At 35.2% G+C, this 17,408-nt stretch overlaps 1 protein-coding gene and 1 non-coding gene across 2 annotated transcripts; both read left to right on the forward strand.

Moving 5' to 3' along the window:
* Window positions 1–8,833: 8,833 nt before the first annotated feature.
* Window positions 8,834–10,938, forward strand: LOC113360978 (gamma-interferon-responsive lysosomal thiol protein-like). The gene is made up of 5 exons (XM_026604381.1): window positions 8,834–9,245; window positions 9,443–9,508; window positions 9,615–9,755; window positions 10,337–10,429; window positions 10,529–10,938. Exons 1-5 carry the CDS (start codon window positions 8,925–8,927, stop codon window positions 10,724–10,726), a joined length of 819 nt encoding a protein of 272 aa, XP_026460166.1. The 5' UTR covers window positions 8,834–8,924; the 3' UTR covers window positions 10,727–10,938.
* A 136-nt stretch (window positions 10,939–11,074) lies between these two features.
* On the forward strand, window positions 11,075–11,151 carry TRNAK-CUU. The gene has a single exon. It is a non-coding gene; the product is annotated as a tRNA-Lys (tRNA).
* Window positions 11,152–17,408: the final 6,257 nt, after the last annotated feature.

Here is a 17,408-nt window from a genome sequence, read left to right on the forward strand (position 1 = left end):
GCAAGGCTGTTAATGGGGTATCATTTTTCTTGGGGAAGTACCAACCCAAATAAAATACTTTTTTTATCCTATATGCATATTAGTTTACTCTCAAGCATAACGGTACCCCGCAAGCAATCCGGCAAATATGAAGCCCTAAGATAGATGGTAACAAGTAAAGGTCGGGAGCGTCAAGTCACATTACATGAGAAAACTTTTGCTAACAAATGTAGTTTGGTCCAAGAAATTGTTGTGTTACAAAACAAGAAAAGTGTTTTGAGGCATACCTAAATTTTTGGATGCACACTTAGTGGTGCCAAAATAGGGTTATTAGGTTGTAAAATCCATCGTTCCTTATCCACTCCTTTTTTATGATGGCAGTTATGCCCTTATTTGATTGTTATTGTTAATGATTATGAGTATATGTTAAAAGTAATGATTAATTAGTACTTTTAATGATTGATTAAAGTTGAGTATTAGAGGTGGATTAGAAGAGAAATCATATTTGTGAAAGATAATTAGGTTTTTTTAGATTCTAATGATTGGAGGTGACCAAAATATGTGATTCAACTGATAAAGGAGAATCTTCATATCGTAGAGGCAAAATAGATATTAATTAGAACGCAATTTGAATTTTTTTACAGGCTTTTTTGATTGTTCAGTGTTAGGTTCGTCTAATAATCTAAAAGCCGAACCGTATTGGAAAAAACGGTTCGACTAACAAATTTATAGACGAACCTTGTTGTATTAAACAAATGTTAGTAGTTCGGCTAATTCGAACTGCAATCATTGTCAGCCGAACGTATTCCATATGAGCCGAACTTGAATTTGTTCCGAAATAATAGAAGTTTGGCTGAAGCCAAACTGGATTCAGCTGAAAACATTGTATTTCAGTATCAGCCGAACTGTTCTTCTGAAACAGAAAAATAAAAACGAAGAACAAAGAACAAAGATATAGCTCCTAACATGCGGATCTGGAGCTAAATATCTTGCACAATGCTTCACCAGACTCATCTATGGGTTTGTTTTTATTCGCTGATTAAAGATTTACAAAAAAAAAAAACGATTAATCACGGACAAAAGAAGTTGAAACAGTTTTATAAGATTGGATTATGTTAGGAATGAAAATGATCTTTCATTAATAATTTTTGATTTTGATTAAATTAGGTTTATATTTTATTGTAGAATAATGGTAATTTTATAATTTTGTAATTTGAATTAATAAAGGATAACTTAGTAATTTACTCTCTGTTAGAACACTCCTTATAAACATGCCTTAGATTAATTATTAATCATTTTGTATGCCTCAGACACTACAAAACAAGTAGCTTCTAGGGACGGCTGTTTTGAAAAAACCGTCCCTAAAGAAGGATATTTGGGACGGTGATGGCCTGACCGTCCCTAATAGTCATAAAATATTTAAATCAAGGCTAAAGTATGTCCGTTCCAAAAAGAAAACATGGCCAAATAGTATTAGTGACGATGGAACAGGGGATGGTACATAAACCGTCCCTAATACCTCTTGGAACGGTTTTTTGTCCTCTTGGGACGTTTTTTGGCCGTCCTAAAAGGCCTTCTGTTTTGTAGTGAGAGCAGGTTTCCAAAATAATGATTCATTAGTCACTTGGCCCATTAAGGGCCACCAACGAAAGGAAATGAACAATAGATAGTATGAGGCAAAAATATTTGAGATCTGGAAGTTCTTATATGAATCTTGAGGTTCCCAATCAATTTTTAATCAAACAACTACTGTAGTTTCTTATCACTACAACCCTCATATTAATCCCAGCTCCACATGTGGTATTCATAAATAGTGTATAGGGTCACTAGACCCATACTACGTTTTGGGATAACCAGTAATTTTTTTGGTCCCATCTTATTGAGATACTAGATACTTACAGAGCTAATCAATGTATGCCATTTTCGGTTCAATTAGTTCAGGCTTAATGTAAGACGTAGACACACACATTGAAGAGCAACTAAGACAGATTGGAAATTGACATTTGCATTTATTTTGTTAAAACCCCACTTTAAGCCTCATAAGGTAATCATTATCTACCAATGAACCAGAGCCGGTCATGACGGGGTGTAGAATGTGCGACCGCACATGGTCCAGCTCTAGGAAGGGCCCTTTTCATAGATAAATATATACCACCTGTGCTCAATTTATTTGTCTAGTTTATTTTTTCCAAAAAATATGTTTCCAGAGAGAACTTTGAGTCGTGACATTTACGATCTTTTGAGCTTCCGTCTAATTGTCCCTGTTCTACTTTGTATATATTATAATAACCTATTATGGGCGAGATTATCAAACAATGTGCTAATATTATTTTATTTTCATTATTTCATCCATCTATATATAATCAACAATTTTCTAAAATGTTAAATTTTTAATTTTTACCAATATTTTGTGTATCATAAATACTACACTATCTTAATATACTAGGACAATTAAAACTTCATTAGTTCAAAAATACATTAACAAATATCAACCTTACAACACTTTCTTATTGCGAAGAATCCACGCATTTTTTGTATCATAACTACTGCATTATCTTAATCTGCATAGACATTTGAAACCTAACGGTTCAAGAACACATTAAAAATATTAATCTTACAACTCTTTCTTATAATATTACGAAAAAAAAATCCACGCAGTGAGAGAAATTGATTTAATATATTTGTATTTTAAAAATGAAAAATTGAGTTATAATTCACGGTTTAAATTCTACATATGCGTCATACGCTATAAGGGGAAACTGATTAAATTCTTATTGCAATAATCACTAAAGCTTTTGAGTTTTTCTTGCATTTTTATTATTCTTTTCGGTGAATATTAACCAAGAATTCCTTATTTAATTTTTGTTTATCGTTGCTTCAAGGTCATCAGGAAAAAAATTTAACCCTAAAAGCCTTATGACCAAGTTCGCATAGGGCCGTTTTAGACTCAGGATCGGCTTTGCAATGAACACATCTTTTCGAAAATTTTCTACCTTCTTCGGCCCTAAAACATGTGCCTATCAATCTTCCAAGTCTTTACGAAGAAAATAAATTCCAATACAAATAACTTTCACAAAGAAAAGGAGAGTTGATGTGAGTTCCTCACCATGGATTCTATATTAATCTGTTTACACAGAGAGAAGAGGTGAACTCAAGTATGGAGAATTTATATTTTCCAAAAATCACTGAGGTGAATAGGCTGTGGCTAGAACGAGATTTCACGAAGGAGGAAGTTAGGGATGCGATTAAGAAAATGGGAGTAATAAAGCTCTGGGGCCAGACGGTTTCACTGCTGAATTCTTCAAGACTTGTTGGAGCACGTACAATAAAGGAAGGCTTCATGCAACTTATCAAAGATTTTCACAGGTTTGGCTCAATCAACTGGCGTTTTAATTATTCTTGTATCTCTCTGATTCCAAAAAAGGAGGATTCATGCACTCCTAAAGACTACAGACCTTTAAGTCTTATTGGTATGGTGTATAAGATTATTTCTAAGATTCTTGCAGTTCGGTTGAAGACGGTGATGCCAATGTTGATTTCTGATTTCCAAGGGTCTTTTATTCACGGTAAACAAATTCTTGACGGTGTTTTGATCACTAATGAATGTGATAGTAGAATGGAGGTTAAGAAACCTGGAATTTTGTGCAAGATAGATATGCAGAAAGCTTTTGATAATTTTAACTGGAAGACTTTGTTTACGATCATGCAAAAGAATGACTTTCGCGATAGATGGATCAATCGGATTAAATGGTGTGTAACTACTACTCATTTATCTGTTCTCATGAATGGTGGATCTACTGAAAAATTAAACCAAGCAAGGGTTTAAGGCAGGGTTATTCTTTATCTTCGTATCTTTTTCTTTTGGTGGTAGAAATCCTCTCAACACTAATAAATGATGCAGTGGCGAGAGGAAAATTATATGGTTTTCAAGTTACGGAACATGGTTCTATCATCTCTCACCTTCAATTTGCGGATGATACTCTAATCTTTATAGATGCGACGGTGGAGGAAGTTAGACGTTTATTCATTATTCCGGATGTTTTTGAAACCATTACGGGGCTGAAGTAGAATCTAGATAAGAGTACCATGATCAGTGTGGGTGCAGATGGGGTAATTGATGATCTTGCTCGAGAACTAGGTTGTAAGACAGAAAATCTTCCTTTCACTTACCTTGGTATCCCAATTGCATCCCACTGGCGTAACACTTCTGTTTGGGACCATGTCTTGATCAAAATGGAACAAAGTTGGCGTCGTGGAAGAAAAAACAACTTAATAAAGCTGGTAGGTTAATTCTTATCAAAAGTTTTCTTGCGAGTTTACCAATTTATTATATTTCTCTTTTTCATCTTCCAGTGAGTGTGGAAAAGAGAATGATTAAAATTATGCGCAACTTTCTTTGGGGTTCGGTTGAAGGAAGGAGGAAAATGGTGTGGGTTTCTTAAAATAAGTCTTGTGTCCCAAAATAAAACTGTGGTTTAGGTGCGAAGAATTTGAGGAAAATAAATCAATCCCTATTAATCAAGTGGATTTGGAATTTTTCAAGGAACAAAAATAGGCTTTGGAGGAAAATGGTGAATGAAAAATTTCTCATAATACTTCTCTTTTGATTCCTGATATGTGGATAATACTTCTCAATGTAGGAGCCTTTGGAAGAACGTCACTAATATGGTTCCAAGAATTCAAACCATGGCGAGTTTCACGGTAAAGAATGGGAAAGGTATTCGGTTTTGGAAGGATCATTGGCTTGATTGAGGCATTTTGAAGAATCTATTTCCGGCTGTTTTCGAGGAAGTGAGACTGAAGAATGCAACAATCTCGGATATGATAGTGAATAGAGAATGAGTTTGGGATTTCAAGAGTGCTTTAAATATGAACGAGCAACTAGAATGGGATTTACTAAGGCGTGATCTACATCATGTGTCTGTTTTGGTGGAGGAGGATGATAAAGTGGAGATTATGGAAAATTTTAGCACCTCAAAATGTTACGAGAAACTCACAGGTGATGAGTGCGTTTCAATATTTTTTTTTGGAAAGCTCATATTCCCGACAAGGTTAGTTTCATTTTGTGGTCTACTTTTCATGATTCTCTTCCTATTAGGGATATGTTGCGTCATCGTGGTGTTACCATAGACAGTGAGCAGTGTGTTTTATGCAACGAAGTTAGGAAATCTGCAAACATTTGTTTATTCACTGTTCTTATTCTTTTGAGATTTGGAAATATTTTCTTAAGGCCTTCAGAAAATCTTTGCCTTTGCCAAGCACGTTACTTCACTTATTTGAAGCTTAGTTATCCAATGTGTTGCGTGGTAAAGGAAGAGAAGTTTGGCAACTACTTCATTATGTGATTTGCTGGGCCTTGTGAAAGGAAATGAATGGAAGAGTCTTTGGAGGTAGCATAAGTGTGTGCAAGAAGTCATTGACTTGATTAAGCAATTGATAATCTTATGGTCCTGTGATAAGGATACTTTCAAGTTTATCGATCCTCGCCTAATTTGGAGTAATTGAGAAACTCTAACGTGTATGTAACTATCTTTGTATTGTCCTTGGTTTTAAACCTTGGCTCTCTTTTTTCTTTTTAATATAACTTTCTCATTCGGAAAAAAAGAAGAAGAAAAAAGAGTTCCCCCAACATGACAGACAGTTGTTTACGTTACTAAAATCTCTAGCGTTTACCCGAATATGGTTGAAGCCGAACGAACCATGCATCATGCGTGTAGGAGGTTGTCCATGCAAGAAGAAACGAACAACATTTGTGATGTTATGTGCGTGATGTTATTTGCACGTAATTCTTCAAAAACAAATAAATGAAAAACTTGATTGTTTGACCAAGCATTTAGTTTTGTACCACCCACACCAGGCTCCAACTGCTACATTCTTTCTTTTAAATTTTCTAATAGGGCCTACCAATTCGATAAGAGTTTACGAAAATCTATAGGGGAAATTAGGGGGAGACCAAAAAAAATAATATTTTCGTTCTCAGGCTCATAATTAATTTTGGGTACTGTGACATCCATAATTATTTCCGTGACACCCATAATTATATGAAATTATTGAAAAATTCTGCATGACGGATTATGCATCTGCATGACTGAGTTATGCATCAGGGGTATAATTGGCAACTCAACTTGGACATAACATATCTAAAAATCCGCATCTTAGAAATTTACAAATTTTATATGGTTGGAGGCTACGCAACAAGTACAAACAACAATATCAAAAAAAAAAATTCATGAAAAAATCGGAGGTGATCATCGTTTTAGGCAAAATTTTCGAAAACTTGATACATAACCATTATGCAGCCACCAAAAAGGATGCATAACGCATTATGCAGACGCATAACGAATTATGCAACCATTTTCTCGACTGCATAACAAATTATGCATCTGCATAACAAAGTTATGCATCTATAACAAGTCATGTACCCATTGTTTTCGCACTCTTCTTGAGTATAAAAAATTGATGCATAATGCAGTATATATCCATATTTACGGATGCATATCATGTTATGCATTTATTTTCTCGATGCATAAAAGATTGTGCGACAATTTTCTCGATGCATAATGCATTATGCAGTCATATTTTCGGATGCATAACAGGTTATGCATCCATTTTCACGACTGCATAACATGTTATGTAGATATTACTGTAGGTGCATGACAAGTTATGCAACCTTATTTTTTGTTGGTTTCAATACTAACAAAAATGTTGTTGTATAACGTGTTATGCAATCATTTTTCGGACTCCATAACACGTTATGCAACAAATTTTGTAGATGCATAACAGGTTATGCAACTGTTTTTAGAGTTGCATAACAGATTATTCAACCATTATGGACAACAACAGGTTATGCAACTGTTTTTGTAGTGCTTTATTGAATGAATTTTTGTTAGAGAATGAAATACAAGCTAGTTCACATACTCTGGGGTACTTCAATGGATGTCAGAAATCTACTATACAGTATTTTGCAACAGATTGTATGTGTTGGACTAAGCCGTATGATTGAACTAAGCCGTCTGTAACACCTGCTGCCCTGAAACACCCATGTTGAACTCAACTGGCTAAAGACTGGTTAACAAACTCTTGCAAGAATGAACCAGGTTACAGGAAACCCCCAGTGTTGGAATTGCCTCAAATTCTACTCATCTGTCTATGAATCTCCTGTAGAAAAATGGTGGAGCCTCAAATTATAAGATGAACACCAAACACTGACTATGATTGCTTGAGACAATTAAGCTCATGTTTCCCTCGAGACCTGACATTACGAAATCAATCATCCTTTCTGCACTTAACTAGGTCCCCGAAACACTACTATCAATGCTGGAATTGCCTAAAGTTTAATGTATGTGTCATTCTACGATTATGCATCTCCAAGTTCCCTGCAGAGAAATGCTGGAGTCTTGGACTTCATGCACTGCAGACTTCATCACTATGATGCACTTCATGCACTGCAGACTTCATCACTATGATGCACTTCCTATACATTTTCCGCAGGTAAATCTCATGAGAAACTAATATCAGTTAAACTCTAAATTATTGTTGCCGCTGCTGCACGTGAAACTGATCATATGAGACCCCTCCGTTCATCACCTAGCTTTAGTTCAAATGAGACATGTCAGTAATTGGAAAATTCACGGCTAACTTCTTCAACTGCAGCGTCTCAACCAACACAGAATCAATTCACCGGCTCCACCATCTCTTCTTCATCTCGGCAACATCTCCTTAAAACCAACGAAACATACCTCATCTTATTCTCCATGTTGCTGTTGCCAAACGCCTTAATTCGACCACCATTAATTCAATCAATTTCATCCATGAAACCAGCATCATTCATATCGAACCCCAAACTCCATTCACTGAGAAATCACCAATTCAGTCAACCCATCTATGCAAACATGCATCTGCACTTCCACTTATTTGCTGTCGAACTGAATTTCATCACCACTCCCTGAATTTCATCACCATCGTTCATCACCAACTATCGTCCACAGCAAACTCCTTACAAATTGAAGTCGAAGTAACACATACTGAGATTAAATGGAAGAATTAAAACATGAGATAAAGTTAAAAAATTTAGCAAACCCTAGAATTTGGGTTTCCTAACCAAGTTTTCATCTTTCTTCTTATCCTTCGTACCGCTAATCTTCTAACCAAAGAATTGTTGTCGTTGTTACTGAAAGAGAAACCATCTCTCAATCTGTCTCCCCTATCCCATAAGGAAAAAGTTAAAGTTGGTTCTCCCTTGCTGGAATCAGTTGATTTTCTAGGGTTTATTAGGATCAAAGATTTCTGTACAATCGTTTTTTAAATTCTTAAGAATCAATAGAGAAGAAACTCACAGCAGAGAAGAAGAAGAGAAGGAATTGAAGAAGAAAGTTTGCTGCTTGTGAAGAAACACAATTTTATAAACTATGGATGTGACTGAAATTTTATCCCAAAAAATGGGTGCGCGCCTGAACTTTTCTGGGCGTAGGTTTCTCAATGAAAAAATCTGGGAGAATGGGTCTCACTGTAGTTTTCACAAATCTATATCAGACAAAACATCCCCATTACCATTGGATTGGCACGTCCCTAATCCAATTAATGCCCCCCATTAGCATCCTTTTTTGCTTTCTCAGTAAAAACTAATTTTGACTCTTTTGAGTTGGTGAATAAACATTAACAACCCTCTCGGTCATTTGACCAAAAGTCAAAGCTTAATAGAGAAATAACTTGAGAATGCCATACTTAACCATACCAGTTTACAAAAAACAAAACGCCATTGAAGGGTATTTATGTAACTTTGAATTTAAGCTAATCAGAGACACTTCAAGTTAATTCTCAGCTCCAACTTCCAACTCAAAATGACAATAAATGGTGTTCTGATTCTGAATCCCTTTAAAGCCCCCCCAACTATTCCAATCCCACTCCAAATTAACAAATCTCAATACCATTAAATTTCTACACCCATGGCTTCTTCTTCATCATCATCAGTCTTTCTCTTGTCTCTTGTCATTCTGTTCTGTGCTTCTATTCAATCATCATCAGCTCAAATTACTGTCTTATCATCACTATCAGGTATTAAGGAATTGGAATTTGCTAGTCATTCTGCAGATGCTAATAAAGTTACTTTGGCACTTCACTATGAAACTTTGTGTCCATACTGTTCAAATTTCATGGTGAATTACTTACCACAAATCTTCAACAATGGACTCATTGATATCATCGATCTTCAACTCATTCCTTATGGTAATGCCAAAATTACTTCTGACAAAGTCATCACCTGCCAGGTATATATCTCTCTACGCTTCTTTTACTTGAAGGAATTTCCATTTTTTTGATGATTGTTAGTCTAAATTTAACAGATAAGAATAAAAATTCTGATCTGAATTGTTGGTATATGTTGAAATGATATAAAAATGCTCGATTTTTAGGGAAAAGTAAGATTTTTGGTTGGAATTCATGTTGTCTGAATGATTTATTGCAGCATGGACCAACTGAGTGTGAATTGAACACAGTGGAAGCATGTGCACTACAAGTCTGGCCTGCTCAGGTAAACACAATAGTTCTGTCTGTTTTTTTATCTGAGGGAGTTGCACGTTTGAAGTTAGGTGATTGAAGAACATGCAAATTCACAATAGTTTGAATTTGTCATGCAGGATAAGCATTTCAATTTCATCAATTGTGTGGAGACGTTTGTTTACAACGGCCAGCAATCTCAATGGAAATCTTGTTACTCGAAATTGGGCTACAAAGAGGAACCTATTAATGAATGCTACAATAGTGGATTGGGACAACATGTATAAACTGTTATTGACTTGTGTTTCATTGTTTAATTTATGCCGGTATGTTGCTTAATTAAGCTTTTTGTTTTGCTGGATTCGCCGTGATATGTCCAAAGAACAACATTAGATCTCTATTTTAGTATTTTATACTTTTGATGTGGTTAAAGATGTTTGGCACATGAGGACCCAAGTTGCTTTCCTGTATGATTTAAGTGAATTACATGTGCACTAGTACTGTTGTTGATCATTAAGCAAGATGGCTCAGTGGAAAATGAAATGAGTGAACTTGGCTGATGATTGTTGCCATGCTGGAAACTGGAAATAGAAACAGTGCACATGAGTTTTTAGGATATGGGCTGTAGAACTTTGTTGTTTGCAGAATGCCGTAATTGATAGTTTAGTCTGTATCATCTAAAAGCTGTTGTCTTTCTACAGATTTCTGCAGTAAACCAAAATTTTGTTCCTAACCAGCACACTGAGATGTGTGATTTTGTTCTTTCAGTCATGAGCATCCAATTTTGGCTTGCTATTTGCGAACTAGTATATCTAAATTTTTGCAAAGCTAATTTGACATTTTGCATATTTTTGTTGCACAGCTTGAGTTAGGATATGCAAAGGCAACAGGTGCTCTTAACCCCCCTCATAAATATGTTCCGTGGGTGACAGTAAATGATGAACCACTTTATGATGTAAGTTCGTTCATACCTCGTTCTCGTTCTCTTCCTGTACGTATGAAGATAAAACTGATCGAGGAATTTCTTTAAAATTGATATTATCTCTCTTTGTAGGACTATCGCAACTTCCAAACATACGTCTGCAATGCCTATCAGGGCACCAAGCCCGCTGCTTGTCAAGCACAGCAAATGGAGATCACCTCTAAAACAAAATCTGACCAAATGCTTGAAGTTACCTTCATGGACAAAACAATTCCAACAACCAATATTAGGTCTCCAATGACTAAAGCAAGGCGCCAAATGAAGTTCTGAGTAAAACATCCAAATGGTCCCAACATTACGTATAATGACAGCTACGTATAAGATAATCAATACTTCATGGAATCATGCCAGTCTTCCTGTTATGTTTACTAGTATTTGGAGCTCTAGATATCATCTTGTACTGTACATAGTGGCATCTTATTCTAAATAATCGCAGTGTTAAAGAAATGTTGGTACTCTAATACAAGTGGCTTTTGCTTTAATTTGGTGAACATTGATTTACTAGCAGTAGAAATTGATGGTAGCTGTCATTATCCGTTTGATGTTGCATTAGTTGTCAGGTATTAAAAGTTTTAAGGATCGAGTAATGTTGGTAGAAACTTGTTGATTGTTCAACAAGCCCGTCTAGTTCAGTTGGTAGAGCGCAAGGCTCTTGACCTTGTGGTCGTGGATGGGTTCGAACCCCACGGTGGGTGCTTAAATGAGATTTTTTTAGAATGAGTTTTTTAGGGACCATGATTTTATTAGGCCACCCTTTCGATAGTTATAAGGGGTGTCCTAAAGCGTTGAAATGACTAACCTACCCTTAACCTAATTTAATTTAAAACCAACCTAATAACCACCTATATATATAACCACCACCGCCGATTACCACCACCACCTCTATATATATAGCTTAATTTAAAACATTAACAAAGATATTCTCACAAACCCATTACTTGTCATTCGTTTTTGGTTGAATAAATGAGAAATAATCATCAAAATGAGTTGAAAATGGAAGTTGGAGAGAGGTTTAATGGAGTTTTTTTCAAGAGAAAAGTTCGGCTACCTCGAAAAACGTTCGGTTTCGTCGCAAAATTTTCGGTTATCACGAATTATTTTTTTCTTAACCGAACTCAGAGTTTGGTTGATTCGGAAAAAATACTTTTAACCGAACTCCTTGTATTAGAACAACACAAGTGCATAAGTTCGGTTCCTTCGCAAAATAAGGATATCACCGAACTTTAGTTTACGAAAATAATGAGAAATCCAAAAGTTCGGTTCGTTCGCAAAAATGTTAAGTTTTCTTTGTAACCTAACTCTACCTTTGAAACTTCGTAACCGAACTCTACCTAATTCGCCAAGAAATAAATTTCGTAGTGACCAAACGTTTTCCTAATTGCATATATGCATATATAAGCCCAGTTTGGTTGATTCGCAAAATATGTTGAAGTTTGCGAACCAACCGAATTTCTAGTACTAGGTTACTTTTAACCTGCAGTTCGGTTGGGAACTTGGTTGCGTTGAAGTTTGCGAACTAACCGAACATACCTCTGTAAATCTTATTACTAAAGTTCGGCTACCTGCGTGTTTGAAGAAAGAAACCGAACTCTGTGTTCGGTTATATGTTCTTGACATTTATTAACCGAACTCCGTGTTCGGTTACCTGTTCTTCACACTTGGTAACCGAACTACCTGAACCTAGCAGGAATTTTTTATAAAAATTTACAGTGTTATGAATATTTGGACCAATTCAACCACCATTATCTAAGTTTGAAGCATACTTGGGTACCCAAATACTCTTCCTCCGATTGTGGTTGGTAAAATCCATCATTTTCATCTTGAGATTGAGTTTTTGGAAGAATACATTCACCATCTAAGAAATAACTCATATCTAGATCATTGTGAAGATTAAAAAATACTCTAGGAGAGGATGGAGATGAAGAATCAGATGAGCTATCATCACTTGAATAATAAAAGAGTAATAAAAGTTGAGCTATGTCTAGCATCAACATTACTTGAAGCACATTTCATCAACAGTATCCATGATATCCTTCATGATGAATGTCCAACACTTTGAGAAAAATAATAATAGAGCATCCATCTGGACCAGGTGCTTTATCGAGAACAAGTTCTTTAATAACATTAAGAACCTCTTCCTCTTTGAAATCTTTATAAAATATTGCTGACTCCACACTAATGATCTTGTCAAACTCAATATCTTCAAGTTTGGACTTATAATTTCTTCTTCAGTAAACAATTTCTTATAGCAGTCAACTATGTGCTCTGGCAATTTTGATCTATCTGACACCAGCTCAGCATCAATGTAAAGTTGTTTGATTATGTTTATTATTCTCCTAGCAGATGCATGCTCTATATATATAATTTTTTTTTATCTCCCACTTAAAACCATTGAATATTAGATTTGATTCTCCAAAAGATCTCATATAGCCGTGAAACATTTTGAAATTCAGTTTTCTACTTTATCTTCTCTTTTATAATGTCTTCGATGAGAATATTATCCACTTCCAAATCATCAGTAGCTTGAATTTTAGATAAAATCAATTTCAATCCAGTGTAGGTGTGGCCAAAACCTCCTTGTTCCATATCTTGAGCTTCTCTGATTGCTTTCGGCTTAAGTCAAAGAATACTACTAGGTGTACCTGAAAAGCAAAACCGCCGTTAGGTTTGAAATTCTTTTGTGATTAAAAAACATAATTTGATAACCAGTACTATTAAGGGCCACTAACGAGATAAAATGACAATTGATGTCCTAGGAGGTAAAAATACTTGAGATTAAGACGCTCTTACATGAATACTTTAAGTTTACAATCAAATTCAATCAAACAAATGAAGTTTCCGATCATTACACTATCCATACTAATCCCAACTCCACATATGATATTTAGACGAAATAGTGTTACGATGAACAATAATTTTTTCGTGCCCATCTTATTCGGAGATACTTATAAGACTAATTATTGTATTTCATTTTCTGTTCAATTAGTTTCATTTTAATATAATATGTAGACACACACATTAAAAAACATGGATGGTAATAGGTTACCAGTTTATTAGAAGGTTACCAAATCACATATATAAGACACACAGAAAAAACATTATATATGAAATTCGGTACTCTCCACACTGAAACCCTCGTTAACAACGTTGATCGAAGAGTACGACATATCGGGAACTGACAATATGTTCCTTTTAAACCCAATTTGAACCCTAAATGTATCATTATTTATTGATCTCAACATATCTTTTAAAAGAAAACATTCCTTGCTTCTTAAGATCTTAAAAATGGGAGCCTCTCTCCCCTCTTCTCCTCTATCCTAAAATCTTTTTCTCGTCTCTTTTTATTTGATTGTTGTGCCTTTTCCAGGCTGCAACGGCTAGTTTCCGCCATTTTCTTCCCGATTCTTTATCAAAACTCTTTGCTTTTCTCTATTATGATCAAGCTCTACATCTAATTTCTTTGTTTCTAAGCCGTCAGCAAATCGCTTCAACATCTCTATCTCACCAAATCACTGAACAAATCACCGAAATGGAATTCTTAACCGAATCCTCAGTCACCAGAATCACAGTCACAGGTAACAATAGAATCACAAACATTACAGGCATCACAAACATCACAGGCTTTACTGCAATCAAAACCAAGGAATAACTTGATATGTTTACAAACAAGGAAATAACCAAAAAATTTGCTCTTAGAGACGAGTTAACACTCACCAAAAAACTTATAATTCTCTAACTTGTACTGCTGATAAAGTACATCATCATAGTAGGACTCCGTATACCTATTCTTTCTACTCTCACAAATTATTTCAAAGACATACTTACCAATACCTAAATCTCATATATTCTAGCATTTCCCTTTTCACATTCTAGCCATCACAATACGATTAGAAACCACCATCATTTAAACATCCTCAGCTATAACAATCATGCTTTCCAAAATATTCAAAATCACATTCATTCTATGCATAAACATTTAAATCCCAAAAAATGGTTACCCATTCAACCGCAAAATAGTATCAATCACACATTCAATACCAAGTATCAAATTAGTCTAAAAAGCATCTCCTTCAAAACCAAAAAGAAAATTATGGAACCTTTATCCATGGTGATGTTGCTAGAAACAACATCTATTCTTTCTTACCTCCTATGGGATCTCCAAAAACTCTTCATTGCAGTACTGCATTCCGAAAACGAGTCTGACTTTGAGTGTTGCATGCTAGTGGAGATTGAAATAGAGCATGTGGAGGAGCTTGTACGGGAAAGGGAATAACCACGTCATCCGGATCGACCATATCATCAGATACTACGTCAGAAGGTTCTGCCACCTCATCAGGATCGACATGATCGGCTGAGATCACCCACCGGAGCCACACCCTCTGCATCAGGAACATCATCAAAAAAATTTCTTCCAAGACCATCGATGGATGGACAAAGAACACAAGAAACAGGGAAATACGTTGGTGCCTCATAGTTCCAAGGCCGGATGGACAAAAAACGAATGAATTGACTAACATATGCAGGCATGGTAATGGACATAAATCCAATTCTCCCAACTCCGGCAATAATAAAACGATCAACAACAATAGCAACACCCTCATTAACTTCGAATGGTCCATTCGAAGGTGGTATGCATACAGCTTCCACTGATCATCATCAGAGCCATGCTTGGTCTGACAAAATTTTGGTTTTTCTAAGGGGCATCTCCATCCTCTTGCATTGGTCTCTTGCATTGTGATTATACATAGCTGTTGCCAACGATTTTCATCTTGCAATGTTTTTAGATTTATTTATTTAAATTCTAAAGTTGTTTGGAAGATGATTTTTGCAATATTTAATTTTTTTGATTTCATATATTGCACTTGTTATGATATATATATATATGTATGTGTGTGTGTGTGTGTGTGTTTACGTTCGTGAATTGTGCTTATCTCATATATGCTCAAGAGTTAAGTCTAATATGTCTTTATGCAAATATTTATGGAAAATAGGATGAACTTGTTGAGAAATTCCGCAGTATTAATATTTCCCTGATCCACTTTTATGTGAAGTGACTGTATTTTCTCCTTAAGTTATCTGATGTTGAGTGATTTCCGATTAAATTAATCAGTAAGATCTTCTTGTGGTTAATTTATTCCAGTTTTACTGGATACAAATCAATGTGATTTTTTAATTCCAAAAAAATCTTTCTTTTCTCGTAAAAGTAAGGTCGCTCATGTTTTTCTCTTAGGAATGACATCAAATGGGGGAGAGTTCTTAAATCAACTTGTGCTTAATTGCCATATCTTTGTGGGGAGTGCGGCTATGGAATATTATAGGAGTTAACTTGTATCTTGATAAACTCCTTGATGAATACCCTAAATTTCGACTATGTGAAATCATTGAAACAAAGTTGATATGTTCTCTTTTAGTCATGAATTATGTTTTGAGGATTCATTATGATCCCATATAGTTTTCGTACCTTCTCCAATTTATATTGAAAAAATGGGAGAATTATTTGGTTATTCACACTACATACATATGGTTTACGGATCATTATGTAGAGGGAGTGGTCTTCATTATAAGATGGAAGTTTTGACTAAAGGGAAATGATACATATCACCATAGTATTATTTCAAAGTTGTGATGCAATTTAAATTTAATCTATACTATGACACTGTATAAAAATGATTGAGAACATCTATTTTCTTATTGCTATGGCTACGAATCTTCAACAACAATGATGCTGAGTTGAACACGTTCAGAATCGCTGGGGTACTTGGAGAAACGAAGAATTTAAGGAAAGTTGAAGAGCCAAGGAAATCAAGCATGATGGATCAGAAGCTACAAAGTTTAATTATTTTTTAATCCATATTTATTGATAGTTTTGTCATTAAAATTGACAAAGGGGGAGATTGTTAGAGCACTGCTCGGTCGGACTCGCAAGCGTTGTTATCTCAATCTTATTTGTCAAGTTTAGTTGATCAAAACAATATACTTGATTTCTAGTCTACTTATAGATATGTCTCGGATTATGATAGAATGTATAGTTGAGCGTTAGACTTCACGGAGTTCACCAATTGAATAAGAAGATATACTGAAGAGCTTGGAGGAATTTCATCAATAAAAGGTATGTGGAGACTAATCTATCTCTCAGAAGTCTATTCTATTCTATCTTCTAATGAGACTAAGTCGTACAGCTACATAGACTTTTACAATATACACATTTGATATTTCGAGCCGAGTTTATCTATTTCTCGAAATATGTGTTGGAAGATTTTTGCTTTTGCTAAGTTCATCGTATACTTGACGAGTTTAGTTGGAAACAACTTATTTTTTGGAAACTAAATATTAAGTCAAAGATGATCATGTGAAAATTACCTTGAACATCTTATATGATTTGTATGAGATAATCATTTGGTGTCAACTTGAGAAGTTTCGTATTATCGATTAATCACTTGAAAATTAATTGAAGCTAGTGCTATGTGTAAGATTACCGTTGTTGTCTTCCAAGGATGTTTCAATGATTCAATGAGATCTTTAGAACGACTACCATGTCTGGATATGATACAGGTTGTATATGTTGTATGCTAACTACGTAAGGCTAGTTTAGTTCCGGAACTATTAATTGCGAACCGGTTTACCCGTGAAGAGGTTCGGATCTATGTTTGTGTTCCCTGTTTGCAAACGGTTAAACAAGTCCAGGTCCGAGACTGTTTTTCGCGTACCCTGTTTTCAAACGGGTGGACAAAGCCAAAATCCGGAAATGTTGTTCGCGTACTCAATTTGCGAACACCGTGGTCGAGTTCTAAAATCGGCATATATGGATTTTCATACTCATGAAATCAGGTTCATTTGAGAACTCAGTTTTAGAATTAATGTCCCTGGAACTTTAATGTAATGAGGTACATGAACTAGTTTGACAAACCGTGGCATTATTTTCATGAATTGGTTCTTGTATAAGTACTTTGTA

The sequence above is a fragment of the Papaver somniferum genome, chromosome 3 (genome assembly GCF_003573695.1).
Source record: "Papaver somniferum cultivar HN1 chromosome 3, ASM357369v1, whole genome shotgun sequence".
Classification (NCBI taxonomy): Eukaryota; Viridiplantae; Streptophyta; class Magnoliopsida; order Ranunculales; family Papaveraceae; genus Papaver; species Papaver somniferum.